Source organism: Equus przewalskii, chromosome 8 (assembly GCF_037783145.1).
Source record: "Equus przewalskii isolate Varuska chromosome 8, EquPr2, whole genome shotgun sequence".
NCBI classification, from domain to species: Eukaryota; Metazoa; Chordata; class Mammalia; order Perissodactyla; family Equidae; genus Equus; species Equus przewalskii.
In genome coordinates this window covers 64,745,409-64,765,007 of record NC_091838.1, presented here as the reverse complement: position 1 = coordinate 64,765,007, position 19,599 = coordinate 64,745,409, and the positions used below count along the sequence as shown (strand labels likewise).

General features: G+C 40.0%; 1 protein-coding gene across 2 annotated transcripts in view; it reads right to left on the bottom strand.

Moving 5' to 3' along the window:
• Positions 1–19,599, bottom strand: part of COL14A1 (collagen type XIV alpha 1 chain) — a 216,993-nt gene that overhangs the window by 24,514 nt on the left and 172,880 nt on the right. For both annotated transcript variants that reach the window (XM_070630921.1, XM_070630920.1), the window contains exons 41-44: positions 12,039–12,092; positions 11,500–11,571; positions 2,332–2,367; positions 1,257–1,323 (exon numbers count right to left, since the gene is read on the bottom strand). In XM_070630921.1, coding sequence (XP_070487022.1) covers positions 1,257–1,323; positions 2,332–2,367; positions 11,500–11,571; positions 12,039–12,092 — 229 coding nt within the window. The remainder of the gene's footprint in view (positions 1–1,256; positions 1,324–2,331; positions 2,368–11,499; positions 11,572–12,038; positions 12,093–19,599) is intronic.

Genomic DNA, 19,599 nt, shown 5'->3' with positions numbered 1-19,599 from the left:
CATTAAACCTGAACAGTTTCATTTAACTGGTAAATTCTGTAACACACATACATTTGCTTTGGGCGTATAACGTAAGCTTAAATGAAGTTAAAATGGAGGGAACATTCCTACTATGTCTGAGATGGTGGCTTTGCATTCAGTTTGCCCTGAGATTTTTGTCTTAATGGACACCCTCCCAAGCCTATGCAGACCTTTATTCCACGTCTTTCTCTGGGTTTATCTACTACAGACGGAATTCTGGCCCCAGGCAATAGGGCCTTCATGGGTACTTGCCAGACTCTCAAAACTTCCCTGGGTTAAAATAAACACGCCCCCCCCCCCCCAAAGCTGTTAAGACAGCCACTCAGGAAACGTCAGCCCTGGAAGTGGAGGGTGTTTTGGGGGTACAGAGCTTGACGGCAGAGCTGGGCCAGAGCTGGCTGGGTTTGAGAGGAACATTTCATCTCTAGGTGGTCTCAGACTTTCCTGGAACTGAACACATTACTGGCAAAGAGAAGTAAAACTGGTAACCCCCTGGTTAGATTACTGAGACAAGATATATAGCCAGCGGACTGAGGGGAAATGTGCAAAATGGGTGGGTATGTAGGTGAATGAGCAGGAATCAGCCATTGAAAGACTGGGCTGTGGGAAAGATCAAGTTTAAAATGAAGAAATGGGACAGGTGTCACATGAAGCGTATTCCAGTGTAACTTTTGGCGTGAAGCCCATGTATCATATCAAATGTCACATGAAGCCTATGCCTGTGTGCGCGTGCGTGTGCATTTTTTGGCATAAATCTTAAAGAATAAAGGAAAGGACCTAAATTTACCCAAAAGAAATGGATAAGGAAGAAGTATTGATTCAAATCTAGTGAGTTAATAGAAATCCACACCATGAATCATCTGTTTGAAGGCAGCTTCTGATGCCTCAAAGTCTGGCAGCTTTCAAGCGCTGAGTACTTGAGAAAAAAAAATCTATTTGGAGAGATGAAGAAGAAATAGAAGATTTGATCTTGGCAGTCAAGTTAAATCTATGGGCAAACAGGGAGTTCTTGGACAAATGACATGGAGGAATTTGGCCTCTGTGCCATCGATGTAGAACTTTAGTGTCATCTGTAACAATCTCATTAGATGGGTTAGTGATAGCCATCTGTAAAGCTTGTGTCTGCACCAAGATAAAGGTTTAGAGGTGTCTTCCTTAGTTGTTACACTTAATGGGAAAGGCAAATTCCCATTTGGACGAGAAATAGAAAACATCTGTAACTATAATCCACTTACTTTGGATGAGCTGTTCGCACACCTGACGTGCCACTGCTCTCACCATAGCTTGAGACTGAAGGTCACCCTGGATAAGAAAAAAGCATGGTCCTGACTCTCACCGCAAGCCCAGCCACATGGCAACGCTTCCAAAAGGAGATCTGACTTGACCCATTGTTCCAACCTGGGTTCTTTGGCTCCTAGCAATAGGTAGAACTCACCACCACGGTGCATACAGAGAAGGAGTAAGTAATTTGACTCTCATGGTACAAGGTTCCTGAGAGCCTTTATTAAATTAAAAAGCTCAAGAAAGCATTTCTGGTCCTAGATTCTAAACAGTTTAATAGTTTTGAAACAAACCCATATACACTTAATGCCTCATTTATAGCTCTTTAGAGTTTATAAAATGCAGCGCTTTCTCAAGCAGTGGCTTATTTAATACTAATAACAGCTCGGAGAAAAGATGCTAAACTCATTTTATAGATGAACGGAGTTAAACACATTGCCCAAGGTTTTACAGAGGTAATTGGATGAGCCCAAGGTCGCTGCTGTTTCTGCTATAGCGACAGCACAATTATATTAGCAGCTGCACAATTTCTCAAAGGAGAGAGAAGGCCCCTAGAATAAAATGGTTTAAGTTTCCTGGCCAGTTCTTTGATTCTATGCCTGCCATTGTCTTCCAGGGTGCCAGTATTGGAAAAACATGAACCCCATTTTACTACTTGGCATTTGTAGATAGCCTTTAGGTTTCTGAAGCCTTTTTACATCCATTATATAATTTCTTCATCAAGTCCACTTTGTGAGTTAGATGAGCTTTATACTGTCGGTTTTACCCTTAAAGAAATGGGCCTAGGGTCATCTAGCTGGATGGTAATGGATCTGTAACTAGTGACCAGCTCTCCTGACTTCTAGCCCACAGGGTGTTTTCTGCTTGAAAATGTGTTCATGGTCAGATGAGTCGAGGAGACGGAGGAGAAAAGGAATCGTATAAGAGCAATGAATAATCATGGTAGTAAATGGCCATCCTTTATCAGGCTTACACAATGAAAGGTGTGCAACCAGCTGCGGCTGGGAAACGGAGCCAGAGGATACTTACTCGTTCTCCTCGCTCTCCCTTTGCTCCAGGGACACCCTGTAAAATGTTGAAATTGTCAGCTTACTTGTAACACTGCACTCAGCCAAGCATAATGATAGTGCATCTTTTCTTATTTTATTAAGATGTTTTTCTTAGCACTAGTAATTCTGCAGCAAAAAAATACATAGATAACAGGAAGAAACAAACAGCAACCTGTAATCCCACCAAGCAGAAATAGCTCTCTTCAACATTTTACTCCTCCAGCCTTTATTGCATAGACACAGTATGTTTCAATACAAAATTGGGATCATGCGGTAATAATGCTTTGTAACAGACTGTCACTGAATAGGTCATTCCCATCTTTCCACACTGAACACCACTCTATGCATTGCACTCTACTGATGCCTCATGATTTATTTCACAAATCTCTGTTGAATAGCTAAATTGTTTCAAGTTTTTAAAGAATATCTCTCAAAGGAGGGAAAAGATCTTCCAGCCTAAGAGTTCAAGTAAGAGATGAGACTTGCGAAATCCCATCAGCCTCCTTCTGCTTTCCATCCAGCATAACAGCACACGCTTCTTTCTCCCTGATCACGGGAGCTCATATTAACATGAATTCTCAGCTGGATTATATTTTATCTTGTGGCTTAACTATGCTCCGCCCCATAAGAAACTTTACTATTACCGTAAAAAAAAAACTTCACTGAAAAAACAATGGTGTTTTCAGTGTTTCTGCAATGAAATTACACTTGTAATGCAAAACATGTGTCTTCAGAAGGATTTCATCTTTTTGTTTCAACTCTGAGGCAGTGTAGTAGGTTCATTGAACAACATTTTTATAGTCTCTACCAAAAGGATAATGAGTGGGCTTCATAGATGGAATTTGCCACGTTGTCAGACTGCTCCCCCCTGTTACTACAGTCTCAACAAGTTCCAAACCAAACTCAGTATCTTCTCCAAAATCTCTACTCAGTTAACAGTCACCTAAACTCAAAATTCTGGGTTCATCCAATGGTGTGTGGGTAAACTGGTTTTCTGGAAAGGTAAAATGCCTTGACTTGTATTGTTCGCGGATTTTGGAGACATAAATACTTCTACCATAGCTGATTTCAAGCTACAAATGCACTATATCTGAAGATTGAGTTGAGAAGGGAAGAGAAGCACATAATTGACTTCCCTGAATAGGTACAAGCCAGCTCGAGCCCACCACTGGTTCTATGTTTTCTCATCTCTTCCCTTGTCTCTTGCATGTGTATTCAACACACACACACACACACACACACACACACACATTTTTGTTGTTTGTTTTTTCTGCTTTGCAATCCCTCTTGTATCTATCTCTGCTATTCCATCACTCAGGTGCTACCCTTACCTTCTTGCACCAAGACATTTGTAAACTTCCTTCTCACTGACTTCCCTAACTAAAGACCCCCCTTCCAGTTCATTCTCCACACAACCACTAGTCCCATCTTCCCCTGATACTTCCCATATAACCTAGACAGTGCAGTGACTGTTGATTGATAGCAGCTCTTCCTCTGTTCAAAATCACTCAGCAATTCTTAGACATCCATGTGACAAAGTCAAAGTCCTCAAATTTAAAGTCTTCGGCACTTTAGCCCTAACCTTCCTGTCTCCTACTCCTCAATGTTACAATTTCTTATTCCCATAGGCCTGGTCTACTCAGTTTATGAAAATATTTGAAATGTGAGAAAAAAGATTAAGCCTAAATCTTAATTAAGTGTCAACAGTAGGAATATTCTACTGGAGTATTTAGTTTGAGTATCAGTTATTTGACACTAAATTTTTATCGTCATATCTATTTAACTACAGGTCAATGCATGGATTTCTTTTCTCTCTGTGCAGATGGTAAGATCTCTAATATTGGTGACCATATATTCCTTTATATTTCCAAAAACACCTAGCCAGGTTCTTGCATGAAAGAGTTGCTCAAACATTCAACTAAGTCCAACATTAAACTGAAATATTTATTATAAATCTAGGGCTGTTGTTGACTTCCTCTGACCTTGAGTTTCCTTTTGTTTTATTAATAAAATGAAAAGAAAATATTGTTGTTTACTGATTTCAACAAGAAGTATAAATCCACCCCCCTTTAGTGTGCTGTAAGATAATTTTCCAAAATTGCAAATGAGATCAGTAATCAACTGAGCCCAAGAGAATTTTTTTAAAAAATACACACACAATGGTAGAATCTTAGTCTTGGGTATATGGGTATTCACTCTAAAATTCTTTCAATTTTGTGTGCATTTGAAAATTTTCATACCAATATTTTGGGAAAAATATCTGCAAAGCACTTAAACTCTGAGTTTCTTTGTAACATGAGGCCATTAAATTAAATGGTCTCTGGGGTCCTGTAGGAGGTTAACAAGCTCGCATCTCATGACATAGTCATTATTTGGAGCTAGACAGCATAAGGGACAGAAATGGAAGAAAAACACAAAAGCTAGGTTTGCCAAGGAAGAATCTCAACCTCTACAAAGAAAGCAGGTCCACACTGTTTGTGACCTCTCTGGGCATGTCAGTTCCATAAGGCAGTCTGTGTCCAGCTTGTGCACTTTTGTATCCCTACTTCCTAAGACTACGCCTGGGACATGGCGGGTGCTCAAAAGACATGTGTTAACCGAATGAATGAATACTTGAATTTCACTTCGTCTGGATGACAAGCCAATTTGCACTTCATTTTAACTGCCTTGCTTGAAAAATAGAAGAAAAATATTTAAGACATACTCAGGCAGTGGGCTTCTAGATCATTAGAAAAAGTTTATTCTGTTGAAAAGTATCCAACTTCCATTATTAAACTTTTTGCAAGAGGACGATTTACAAAGCAACTCTCTTTTGGAAATAAATGTTCCAGCTGTGCCCTATTCCCTCATTTCTTAGGCTCTACAAATGGCCAAGTCCCAAGGACACAGTAATGTCCACTGGTAGGTCTAACTGGAGAGAAGAGCTACTTATGCTACCATCAAATAAATTCCTAATGGAATCAGTTTTTCAAGCATTAGATGCAAAACAAAAACAAAAATCATCAAACAAAAATAGGTAAATATTCTACATTTTTAATATATTAAGAAACTGTTTGTAAATACTAGCAGTTTAATGCTTAAGCTGCTTTTACCATGTCCCAAACTCTGTTCTTGGTGTGTTAACTCATTTAACCCTTAAAATAGCCTTATAAGATCAGCTCACGTAATTTTTATAAGACTCATAAGATGAACTCATTTACGTTTTATAACAACCCCATGAGATATTATTTCCATTTTATATATAAGGAAAGTGATGCATTGAGAGGTTAAATAACTTGCCTAACATTGCACATAAGAAAGTGGAAAAGCTGGTGGCTGGCCCTGTGGCTGAGTGGTTAAGTTCCACACTCTGCTTCGGAGGCCCAGGGTTTTGCCAATTCAGACCCTGGGCGCAGACATGGACCACTCATCCTGCCATGCTGAGGCGGCGTCCCACATAGCAGAACTAGAAGGATCTACAGCTAGAATATATATAACTATGAATATATATAACTAGAACATATATAACTATGTCCTGGTGTTGGTGGCTACATATCTGTAGCATCAGTGTGGTGATGGGTTCAGAGGATTTCAGTGCCTGTGGATTATCTCCATTTGGATTTTAAGGAAGAGCTTTGTATTGAATTTGATATCTTTTCCTTCTCAGGTCCCAACAGAACATCTGAGCTCAAGTGAGATACCGGAGGACACCAGCACTCCTGAAGAGATGCCACCCCCAGAGCCCCCAGAGCCACCGCAGGAGGTGGCTGAAGCTGAGAAGTAGCCTATCTATGGAAGAGACTTTCGTTTGTGTTTAATTAGGGCTGTGAGAGATTTAAGGGGAGAAGATAAACCTGAGACAGAGAGGAAGTAAGCTGTCCCTTTTACCATCTTATGAGTCTTATAACTATGTCCTGGGGGGTTTGAGGAGAAGAAGAAGAGGAAGACAAAAAAAAGATTGGCAACAGATGTTAACTCAGGGCAAATCTTAAAAAAAAAAGAAGTAGACAAGAGGAGACCAGAACAATCAGCCAGGCTCCAGAATGTGTGCACACTCCAGTACACTCCACTGTTGCCATGAAAGAGAACACTGCTCAGCAAATGCACTAGCCAACATCTCCTGTACCAGGGAAGATAATATTTTTCCTAATTAAATAATAATACAGAAGCAAACATACATCCCCCAAACCTAAATCTAGTAATTCAGAATTAAGTTTTAACTTGAGTCATTTCTTAAAATCAATTTTATCCTGAATATTTTTACTTTTCAGCCAATACACTCTTAGACATTTCTATGTCTAGCTGTCATTTAGTAAATTGGCTTATTTGAAATGTTTGAAACTTACAAAAAGAAATTACAGTGCAAACCTGAGAGATAAGGCAAATGGACAGCACCAGCTGTTGGTAACTTCTGCTATATAGGGATGGATGTATTTAATCGGGCCCCAAATTCCTCAAACTCAGCCTCACAATGCTTGTTATTAAGTAGCTATACGACACTGTGAGGCAGTCTCAATGAAAGATGCATTTAGTGAAACATCTGTATGGCAAGAAGCTATTTTTTATTCCAACTTCTCTGACATCTTTCCTTTGATTTTTGCAAAGTAAAACAAAAACAAAATAAAAATTTCTGAGCAAGTGAAGGGCCACAACTCCACCAAAATATGCGTTGCGGAAAAACACATACTCTCTGTAGATGCAGAAGGAAAAAGTGGCACATATTGCTTTAATTTCAGGAACACTTGAAATGTAAAGAAAAGAAAATACAGTAGCTACATTCATAGATTCACAGACATTTAGTGCTGAAGGGAAGAGGGATAATCTCATGGTGCAAGTCCCACATATTAAAGATGGCCGATAACCAAATCAAAACATCCGAGCTCAGCTCTAAAGGTCTTGAATGGTCTGACCCCTAATCTACAAGAATAATCATCTAATACTACCCTGAACATCAGGCTAACTAGAATGCAAACATGACTTTATTCTTTCTTTCTTTTAACAAATACTTATTAAGTACCCTCTATGATACTGAGCTGGGATCTAGGGATAAAAACATGAGTATGATAAAATTTCTGCCTTCAAGGAATTATCATTTTAGTGGCAAGATGGACACAATTGAAATGAAGTATCTCAGCCTGAGGAGTTGACGGTGCCTTCACACAGGACACGCATAGTTTTAAAGACAGAATAGTCAGGAACTCACCAGGTGGAGAAAGGAAGAGAAAGCAGGCCAGACAAATGGAAGAGCGCCCCCAAAGGCAAAAAAGTGTGAAACAGTAGGGCATATATTTGGAGAACTTTATATAGTATTGGGTGTCTCAAGTCCAAGCAAAGGGATGATGGGAGATCAAGTTGGAGGGGAAATAAGGGCCCATCATGAAGGGCCACGTATACCTGGATGAATATTTGGAACTCATCCTCTGGTGGCAGAAAGCCACTAAGGAGGTTCAAGCCAGGGAATGACACATCAGAATTATACTAGAAAGATCTCCTCACAGCTGGGGAATGGACCAAACCAGGGCTAGAGCAGAGGCAAGGGGGCCCAGTAGAGCTTCTTGTGATAATCATGGTGAGAAATGAAGAGGGCTTGAAATAAAATTGTGACAGTGGCAATGAAGCGAAAGAGTTGAAAAGTATTGAAATGTACAAAAGACAGGGGACCCCCTGTGTTTGCTTCATGTTTTACCACAATCCCCATCTAAACGATGCCATCCTCCTGTCTGGGGTTGGAAGGAAATCACACCCGTCTTTCAAGAGCCCTTTGAAATGCTGCCTCCTTCAGGAGAACAGCCCCTCCCAGCTCCGGGGGTTATCTCTCTCTGTCTCTCTCTCCATCTCTCTATCTCTGTCTCTCTTTCTCTCAATGGAACTTTCATAGCAACTTACTTGTCTTTCCCTTGAGGCATTTCCCACTTTCTGCCTTTTATTATACCTACTTATATAAAAAACATCGGTCTCTCTAGATTTTCCATGAATGTGGAAAAATATCTTGGTCATCTTTCACACCTCTCAGAATCCCTCTCCTCCATGTATTTCATACATATCGTGGCTACTGTGTCAATATATTTAAATGAATGAATTAGGAAACTGACATGCTGAGAGGCTAGATAAATTACTTAAGTGATGTGGCTTGCATAGCTAGTGAAGGTCATGTCAGCGTCACATCTAGAATGCAGATACCCTGACTTCTAATGCAATGCTCTTTAAATGACGGAGCACTGGACCTATCTACGTGTATTGCTTTCAAGCTAAGCACATGGCCCCTACTTCCACAGCTTCATCACTCTCTGCTCCCCTGCAGGGAGGCACTATATTTGAGCCTATGCTTAAACCTCAGGTAGGAATTATGACCGCACCAGCAGCAACGTACGTTCCACTCTGGGAAGTCAGTGGCTGAAAGCAGGGTGCATGAAAGCAAGCGTTCCTGGTACCGACTGTAGGAAACACGTTGCTATTTTCAATGGGGCAGTCTGTCTTTCTTGGTCTCCCTCCCTCCTGCCTTCCTAGACCGACATCCATGGGAAATCAATCAAGGCCTCAACACCATGACAGCCAGCCTGCTTTTCTAGTCATGCCGGTCTGGCAGCCAGCAGACATCTGGTTGCTCATGTCCCAGAGCACAGGGAAAAGTCTGGGATAGACAGTTCAGAGAACAGCTGCCTTTTGGGAGGATACCCAAAGCCTACTGTGGTATCCCCACCCAGTGCCTCTAGACCAAATGGTTTCTCTCTCCGATAAAAATGTTTCCAACAAGGGCCCTTTTCTGTTGATTTATGACAATCGAAGATAACATTATTAACAAGTGTTTTATTTCTAGGAAAAAGTGTATTGTAGTTCCGCATGCCCCATATTCAGAGTTTACTCCAGAGCTACAAAAGGTCAGGTAGATAAGCAGGATGGGTTTCTACTTACCTAATATATTCTGTGCCTCGTTCTACCATTATACAACCCCATTTTATTTTCCCAACGCCCTCAGAGCATTTTTCCCATCCCATCCCTCTTGGATCAGGATGAACCCAGCTTGGGTCCAACTAGTTCTAGGAGACGTCAGGAAGCGTGAAAAGAACAAGCAGCTTACCTCATGCACAAATGCATTTTTTTATTGTCTAACTAAATTAAACCTGTTGTTGTTGTTTTTTCTTGTTTTACTTCAGTATACCTCAAAGTCTTTGATGTCCTAAAATCTCTCATGACTTTCTGAGAAACATATTAAGTATATACTGTGTCTGGCACTTGTTTAACCAGAACCCCTTGTCCCAAAGATAATTTTAACATCTCTTTTCTGGTGACCAATAGCCTAGGATCAAATGAAGACAAGTTTGCAGTGAAAGGCTGTGTGTGTGAGTGCATGTGTTTGCATGTGTTGACACATGTGGGTGTGGGTGTTTCCATTTGCATGACCGTACTTGATAACATCATTTTGGATAAAAAAAGATATGTGAAGATAAAGCAATCACATTTTTTTCTGTGACATTACTAGCTGGATTTGAAAAAGAGAGACCTAAAACTGTTTTGAACAATGATCATGCCGTTGGAATGAGTATACAGCTTTTTAAAGTGACTATTAAGGAGAGCATTTATTTGGGTGTGCAAATTAGGATGTGTTTGCTAAAATCTGGAGGCATTTTTTATGTTTATCCCTTGTGTGTGTTTTTGCACTTGCATGTATATCTTGGGAATCACAGCGTAAAAAAGGATTCTGAGGATGAAATAATTTTATTGAAATGAGTTTCAAGAATAAAGAGTAACATGGCTGTCTGGGTAGCTAGAGGAGAGAGGTGTCTTTCTGAATGAGAATTATTGTTTCTGTTATGATTTGTTCACTGTGACAGGCAGACAAAGGCTCCTCAAAGTGTTCATGCCCTAATCCCAAGAACGTATGACCATAGTACAGAAGGTGGCAAAAGGGACTTTGCAAATGTGACTTAGTTAAGGATCTTGAGGTTATCTAGGCAGATGATCTAGGATTATCTGGGTGGCCCAATGTAATCACATAGGTCCTTGAAAGTAGGGGACCTTTTTGGGCTGTGTTCAGAGGGAGATGTGACTAACGGAGGAATGGTCAGAGGGATACACATTGCTGGCTTTAAAGATGGAAGTGGGCCATGAGCCAAGGAATGCGGGCAGCTTTTAGAAGCTAGAAGACACAAAGGAATCAGTTTTCCCCTAGAACCTCCAGAAAGGACAGGCCAACACCTTGATTTTAACCCAGTGAGAGCTGTGTCAGATTTCTGACCTACAGAACTGTAAAGTAAGAAATTTGTGTCATGTTAAGCCACTGAGATAGTAGTAACTTGTTATAGCAGCGACAGAAATCTAATCCATTAGCCTCTCCTACTCTCACCCTTCAGTCTCACTGTTCCACAAATTCTTAGCATGGTCGCAGTAGAATATACCTTTGCACATCTCAGTTGCCTTACTTTATGAATACAGATTTAGTACATCACAGATAATATCAGGATGTTGCCTAATACCTAAACCTAGAAGGAACAACTTGCAAGTAACAGAAGATGCCAAATGTGGCTTCAGAGGCCATATAATGCAACTACCTCATTTCACACATGAGGAAACAGGCCCAGATGTGCTCATTTGTTACTCCCGAATCCTACCGCCTCCCATTGATCACATGTAAACACCAACCTAACAAATTAGAAGCATATAAATTCGAGGTAATTAGTGCTTTGTGCTTTCATTTACACCACTATCCGCTTATGTGTGAGTGTGTGCTTTAATGGGAGATCCTGTCTTTCTTGTAGAATGTAGAAAAGAAAAATCTATTCCCATCCTCATTAATCCTTGAATTTCTCAAGCTTTGTAGTTTTACCCAGAAGACAGTCATAATTAACACATAGCTATTGTTCCCAATCCCTATAAAGCTGTCACTGAGTTTACTTAGACAAATACAGAATAACAAACAATGGAAATATACATAAGCAGAAGCATAGCTGATTATTCCCTGTTAGGACCATTTGTCTTTAGCCACAACATATGCACAGCCCGATGTTGATCTTTATCCTAGGAGCTTCTCTGTTTTCCTTTATGGAGTCCCACAGAGTCCAATACTGAATAAACATTTTGAACCAACAGAGATGCTGGTAAATTTAAACACGTAAATAAACCAGAGGGTTGGCTGGGCAACCATCTTGACTGGCTACTGCTGCATACTCACAGGTGGTCCCAGGGCACCTTGGGGTCCCATGCTTCCTGTGATCCCTGGGACTCCGGGGGCTCCAGGAATGCCCTAATAGAGAGGCAAGAAAATGGAGCAAAGGTGAGTACTCAGACATTCTCATCGAAGACAGCCAACTCTCAAGAAGGGGTCACAAACACACACAGTGACAGCTTCCTTCGTCCTCAACACCAAGACTTCAGGCTTCATTGCTCATTCCTGTTCCCAACTACCAAAAAAGCAGGGAAGACTTTTTTTGAGAAGTCTCCACCCTATCAGCCAGGTGTAGTTCTTTCAAATTCAAGCCTTCCCTGTGTCTAATAAAAACTACATCAGTGCTGGTGATCTTATGGCAAAGTGGCTCAGACATAGAATGATCAAACCACATGGATATATTATTTTTAAAGGATGTTTTAGGGAGAGCTCTGTACCAAGAGATGATGGCTACTGAGGGGAGAGGTCTGGCAAAAGAAAATGTCTCAAAAGAAATGAAATGCCTTAAAGCCGAGTACATCCCTGTAGTTTCTGGAAATACTTACAATTGGCCCTGGCGGTCCTGGAGGGCCAGAAGAGCCATCCTTTCCAGGAAAGCCCTGGGGAAAAGAAATACAGTGTGTCAACTATGTGGCTGCTTTATATGGCTTTCAGAATAGGTGGACCTAATCCCGTTTAATATTTGGAGGTGAAGTCCTGTCGCTTGCTCTGGACTTCCAAGGATTCACTGCTTTGAAACTCTTCATGAGAATTGTTCTTGGCAAGACTTTTGTGTCTGTTGGCTCCACTAAATTGTCCAGTGCAAGAATTTTAGGTGTGAGAAATGCCACTTACAAACTTAGGAACTTGTTTCCAGAAAGTGTTTTTATTAATCTAAGCATAACAAATGAGACAGGAGATCAATTCTTGGTAATTAATGACTGGACAAAAAGACAAATGAGTGTCTTTCATGAGAGTTACGGGAATCCCTATCACAGAGATCTACATTACAAATTAGGAATACTACAATATGGGAAACTGCAACGCTTCAGAAGCATCCTGGGGGAGAATATTTGGGGATTTCCTGCTGCAATGATACAGTTTTGACTGCTGGGCAGGTTTGTTGCATGTGTGTTATCCTGGGCTTACAAATGGATACATGTTTGCTTCCTCCCCCATGCTGGAGGTGTTTAAGACAGAAAATAAAGGATGTTCTTTATGACAATATATTTGTAAATTATTGAATGTGTGTATGTGTGTGTTATTTTTATGTGAGCATTAAAAAATACAGCAGCTGGAATAACTTTCTCTTAATTGTGGATGCCGGTCTTTCCAATGCAGTTAAAAACTTGACAGAGGACCTTCAGTCTAAATTTTATTATAGGCCCATAAAATTTCGTTCAAGAATTACCTTCTACTACACAGAGATATGGACTTTTCATCTCGGGATTTGTCTCCTATTGGGAGAATCCATTCCCATCTCAAACCAACCCAAATCAGTCTCTCCTGACTTCCTTCCTGCCTCTCCCAACTCTGTTTCTGAAATTCCTGCCGCTTTTCCAGTGAGCTATCCTTTCCACTTCTCTTACTCACGGAAATCCATCATCTTGGGGTTCCCCATCCACATTCACATTTTTTCTCCCTGCCTTGTGGCAGAAAATAAAAGAGAGAGTAAAGATGAGTCTAGATGAAAGGAATGGTGTGTGAGTTGAGAGAGAGGGTAGGAAGGATGGCATGAAAAGGATGTAGGATAAGTATGTAGGAAAAGCATTGGTGAGCAAGGCCCTTTCATCAGGCTCTTAAGCTCTAACGCTAGCAGGTCTTAAAACCAGATAAGGCAGAGGATTCCAAGATTCATAGTTTTCCTTTTCTGCCTGGTCACACTGCGAGGCTACATTTCTGAGTCCCCTGTTCCAGCAATTATGTTGGAACCATAGGGCTGAGTTCTGGCCAACAGAAAGGGGCCAGTTCCAATTATGGCTCATAAAAATTTCCCGTGGGTAATCCTCTTCTTTCTTTTCCCTTTCTGTAGCAACATTAGCAGCCACGTGTTGAAGATGAAAATGTTCCAAGACAGAAAGACCCTGAGTTCCTAAATGACTATATGGAGAACAGACTCGACCTTCCCATTTCTCTACCTATCCTTATTGACGAGATGGGCTTGTGAACAAGCAATAGACTTTTTTGTTTTATTTTACTGTATTTGAATTATTTTATTGCATTAAACCACTGAGATTTTAGGGTTGCTTGTTAGAGCAATTATCCTATAATTCTATACAAGCTATTTTTTTTTTACTACTACTTCTGTTCTTTCACTTGAGTTATAGAGTTAAAAATATTAAGTCTAAAAGTTGCAGTGATGGGCCCTGATAGATTAAGTTTCTCTCTCTTTCTCACACACACACACACGCACACATACATACAAACACACATGTATACACGCATTCTTCCTTCTATCTGCTAACTAAACAACAAAAATTAATTCTGATACAGGTTGAAAGAAATTATTTTACTTGGAGTTTAAATATAGCAAATTCAGGAAATAAAAAATCAGAATGTATGAGAGATGAATAGGACTTCAGAACTCACCCAGTCCAAATCTTTCACATTATAAATGAGAAAACTTGGGACCCAGAGAGGTTAGGAGATCTTATTTTTTTAAAAAAAAGAATTTTTTAATCCACTCTTACTTGCTAGACGAAGTTCTCATAAGAAAAAATTGGACTCTGGGCACATATTACATAACTTAAGAAGATGTTTTAAAAAGGATGTCTTTTGCTTCCTGCCTTAAAACTCTTCCAGCCCTGGACAGGAAGGAAACCCGCACCCATGTGTTAGCCCACACATGACACACAGCGAACACAACTGCCCAGCATCCAAACTACAGCGCTGCTGCAGCAAATCTCCTTGGACTCCTTCCAGATTGTATCCAGAGGAAGAAAAATCTCAAAAACAAGCGGGGGCAATGGTATCCACAGAAGGAGTCAAGCCATGACATGTTTTCTTAAAAGAAAACTGCATTATTCCAAGGAAGACTCACAGGAAATAACACATTTACCCCCCTCTCCCAATCATGTGGAACGAGTTTAAAAGCAATGATCTATCAGTGCTCTCCTCTATGGTGGCACCAGGAGGCTATTCCTGTGAACAGTTTTGAATTCACTTGATTTATAGACACCACGTGTGAATGTTCCGGAAGGGAAGACGATGAAATGTTGTTCTTCCATATGAGCTTAATTTGGTGGAGGGGTTAGTGCTAAAGTTAGTGTGATCAAATCAAAAGAGGAGACTAGAGAAAATGTTCACTCTGTGTTCTCCCACCTAAAAAGCATCCTCAGAAGCTGAGCTTTCTTATTTTTGAGGGAAGGAGGCAGAAATTGTTTTCTTCATTGTTACATTCGAGCACACTGTTGGCACAAAATAGGTGCTAATAAAAACGGTTAATTTGAATACAGTTGAGGCTCTTGGAAGAAGCGCTCTGCTCCTCATGTGGAATAAATAAACATTAATTGCGGGTATAATTAGTCTGGAAATGGACAGGGCAGGGGGACAATGCCAATGTTATCCCTCCTTGCTCCCGAATCCTCCACAGCGTGGAGGAAAGGCATCAGGAGTCATCTACCCTCAGAAGCTGAAATTTCATTTCAGTGAATATCTTAGGGGTGGTTTCCTAGAAGCTGACCCGGATGCATGTACATTTGATTTATAGAGGGAGTCTTCTTGGGAGGAACCATTAAGGTAGTAAAGGAAGCAGGAGAGGACAGAGGAAAAGGATAAGCGGAGAACTGGATTGAGCTGAAGTTGAGTCTCAGCCTGATCCCCTGGGCATCTCTGGAGTGTGAGTGATACCTCACAGTTGACCCATGGTAAGGTTTTATACACCCATATTGGTTGGTCATTGACCGGGGCCAAGGTGGCATTTCCAAGGGTAATTCACTGTAGAAGAGACAACTGTGAGATGTTAGCAGTCAACATCTTTAGCAACCAGGGAATGGAGTACACTTGCCAGGTAAAGGGGATCTGATTAGAGCACCAACAGTATCCACCTCAGTGCATTTTACTCTGGCACTTTCTTTCAAGGACTGTCATGAACAATGGGGCTTTTTTAGATATAACAGTTCAAGAATAAAGGAATTCTTAAGGCTACTGTGAGTTACCTATTTCCATCATCCCAAATTAAAATTTATTTGTTACACATTGTTATAACTAAAAGTACGTTAGGCTTAAGACCTTTTTAGAAACACAGTCAAAATCATTTTCTTTCCAAAATTTCTCCCTAACCCTAGAAAATAAAAGATGTTCACATTTTTCATCACGCGGTTTTATTTTTTCACTTTTGAATCACACTAGTAAATTTACCTTTGAAAGAGTTTTATTGTGAGCCTTACATTTGTCACATTATAAAAAATATTTGCAGAGGTATGTGCTCAGGGTTCTGCTAGGTCTTGGGTCAACAATGATGAATAAGACAGGCTTTTTCTGAGAAGTTTACAGTTTTGAGAAAAGTCAATAATTGAAGCAAAATGACAATGTGCTATGATGATGGACTAGACAGTTCCATGGGAACATGTGGGAAGAGTACCTAACCCAGGCGTGGGGATACAAGGCGGGTCTCTCAGGAGAGGTGGTGTGTAAGTCAAGGGACTCAGCATGGTTGGGTCCACTGCATTAGTCTCCCTGCTCCAGTACCACAGCAGTGCCCACGTTACAGCCCACCCTCAGAAAGCCAGTCAACTCTTATGGAGGGTTCAGTTCCCTTTTCTCACTTCTTCATCCAGGCGAGCAGAAATGGCAGCAGCTTGTGTGTGTGTGTGTGTGTGAAAAGAATTGGCCCTGAGCTAACATATGTTGCCAATCTTCCTCTTTTTTTGTGCTTCAGGACGATTATCACTGAGCTAACATCTATGCCCATCTTCCTCTATTTTGTATGCGGGACTCTGCCACACCATGGCTTGATGAGTGGTGTGTAGGTCCATGCCTAGGATCAGAACCCGTGAACCCCAAGCCACCAAAGCAGACTGCATGAACTTAACCACTATGCCACCAGGCTGGCCCCTGCAGAAGCTTTTTATGTAAAAGCAGTAAACTTGGTGAAAAGAAAAACTCTGTAAAATGTCTGCATTTTCCTGGGCAAAATAATTGGCAAATTCTAGCTTAGTGATTCAGTTTCACTTTAATCAAAGCTCACTGAATGGTCTTCAACTTTTAACAGCTAAAAATGGTTGTGCATTTTGCAAAACATTTCTATATCTATTTTCCATTTCATATTAGGGAGCCAGACTGAGAAGATGTGTGTTTGGTTTGTGGATTATGTACTTTCATAAAAAGCAGAAACCCTTAATTAAGTAATGAAGAATGAATATTAGGGCATAGAAGATTAAATGATAAGCATAATGCGGGAATTCAGTTAAGCCGACAAATATGTTTTTTAAAGTACAAGAAATCAGCCACCCACAAACAGGGATGGTTTATAATGTGAGTAGCTTCAGGCATTTTTCCCTTTTGAAATTCCCGCTTCAAAATATTCATACACACCCACAGCCCACATTAAGAATAATTTTTGCTATAAACACTTGAAAGGATTTTTCTAATTTGTTTTTGAAAACATTTGGCTATCACCAACTTTTAAGTTACGGTTGGCTATGATTTATCAGCAAAAGGAAATCTAATCTAAAGTTTGCTTTCAAAATCACTAATATTCAAATGAGTACTAAATTTAATTCCTGCTGAAACGGGCAAAGTGTACCATTATAAAACTGAACATTTATTAATTTCCATTTTCCAGTTTTCTTTTCCATACTCTAGAGCAAATATATATGCTTCTTTCTAGTCATAAGTATTTTTTGTAGGCTCTTAAAGTTTCTCGTTTCTAGGCACTATGACTATGGTGCTTAAAGGATGAAACTGATGTGCCCAGAAATAGAGTTGTAACTGAAATTCAAGTCGGAGGTTGGAATATTTATGTTTACGTAGCTATTAGAAATAGCACTCAGAAGTAGTGACTCAATTAGGATAATCACCATCCTTGCTTCTGTGAAGCTTACAATGGTGGGCCATGGATATTAACCTTGAGATTCTGGAACACCAATTGTTAAGGTCTTTCAACTGATGCTACACTCTTGGGCAGTTGGCATCTGACGAGTTTATTGAAACAGACCAAACTCAAACAGTGAGGGTAGAGAAACACTTGAAGAAACTCTTGCTGCACGATTTCAACCGTGTGGCATGGCTCTGAACTGCTGCGAGCAACGGCCGACAGATCAGTGTGGCAGTCAGCCATAAGAAATAAGGCTGCTATTTGCAGCAAAAGATTAAGACCAACCACCAGATTAAGAGGCCAAGCAGTGAAAAGCCACAGACTCTGTAAACACTGGCCCAGGCTAGAGATACAAGATCAATCCTTATGTGTGATACCATGTTGAGTCATGCTGGGGAATTGTCGGTCACATACACACACAAAAAATTTATGTATGTGTGTATACATATGTATACATAAACATATACATATATTTATGTTATATATACACAGTACACTATTTCAAATACGTATATATATAATATGTGTGTATATATTACACCCATAATTTAAATGTATATGTATAAATATAAACATGTGTATTTTTAGTAACCCTTAGGAATGACTTCAGTGAATTAAAACAAAAAACAGCAGCAATATCCTATCTAAGACGTTACTTTGACATACAATAGGCCTAACGCAATACACTATCCAGTGAGTCCAAAACTTAGCTGATATTGGAATCATTAAGCTTTTTAAAGCTATACATTCCTATTCATGCCTAAGACCTTTTGTGTCTGGATCTCTGAGGTCGAAGGCCAGGAATCTGTGTATTAAAAAAACAAAGTAAAACATGAAAAAAAAAACTTGATCGCTTAAGCTGTGGAATTGCTGGTTTGCAAATATAAAGATGTCTGGCCTGACCCTGAAGGACAGCATGAGACCCAGAGTACAAAGCAGATGCTACTATTTGTACCCTGTGCTCCAACAGAAATATCTTTAAAGCCAGTAATAACACAAAACCAATTCCTTAAGTAACTGTTCTCTCCTGAGATGTGCCCACATGTGCCACTCTCCAAGTAAAGGTGGAAAATAATCAAACAAACATATTCTTATGTGTGAAATACATCAATTCCTACTTCACCAAGAAAGTTACCCAAACTGGGTTCCTACAACCCAAAAATGCTGGGCAAGATAACTTCAGTGATGGAGTCCTGGCTTCTTAAATATCTTTAGTGGAAGACTCACCCACATTAACAAAATCCCTTGGTGACCTTTATTAACGTAATTTTGTGGAAAGAAAGACTGCTTCGTTGGAGCCAGAGAGATGGATTTTAATCCTGGCTCCAACACTTACTGGCTGTGTGGCATTGTTCAATACTTCTGCTTTCTGAGCTTCAGATTCTTCATCTGTATAATGGGATAAACAGTGCCCATTGGATTAGAGAACATAACATTCGTAAAGCGTCTGCACTTGGTCAATAATGAATGATAGTGGTTGCTGCTATATTTATTCAAATAATCTGCCAAGTCTCGATTGCATATACGATCATGACTGTGGCTGATGGTGAGAATGCTTTCCTGGGGTTTGATGAAAACCCATCCAGACCCATGAAAAAGAAAATCAAATCATCCTCTCCACCAGCTTTGCGATGGTATTTTACTTTTCCTCTTCTGAAGGAGGAAGATACTCAAGGGGCAATTATCATGAATCTTAGTATTTAACAAAATATTCCTTAAACGAATCTCTCATCACTGTTTGACATTTATGACAGGAATAAATCCAGATAGTTGACTCAAGTTCAATTTCTCCAATACATTTTAAGTCCAATTCACTTTGATGAAATAGGATATTCATCACAAATATGGCCATTCTATACATCAACCCACATGAAAAGGAAGCATATTCCAAGTGTCCTTTCAATGTGGAATCCCAGAAAATTAAGCAACAACAACAAACCACTTTTCTTTAGACTTTTTTAGAGTTCTTTAAAATTGTCTAAGAAGCCTTAATATGTCAAGTACAGGCATTATAAAATAATATATTGTCCTAACTCAATAGGTTTACATTGAAAATAGTGAATACCAACAGCAGCTAAAATTGAAGTTTG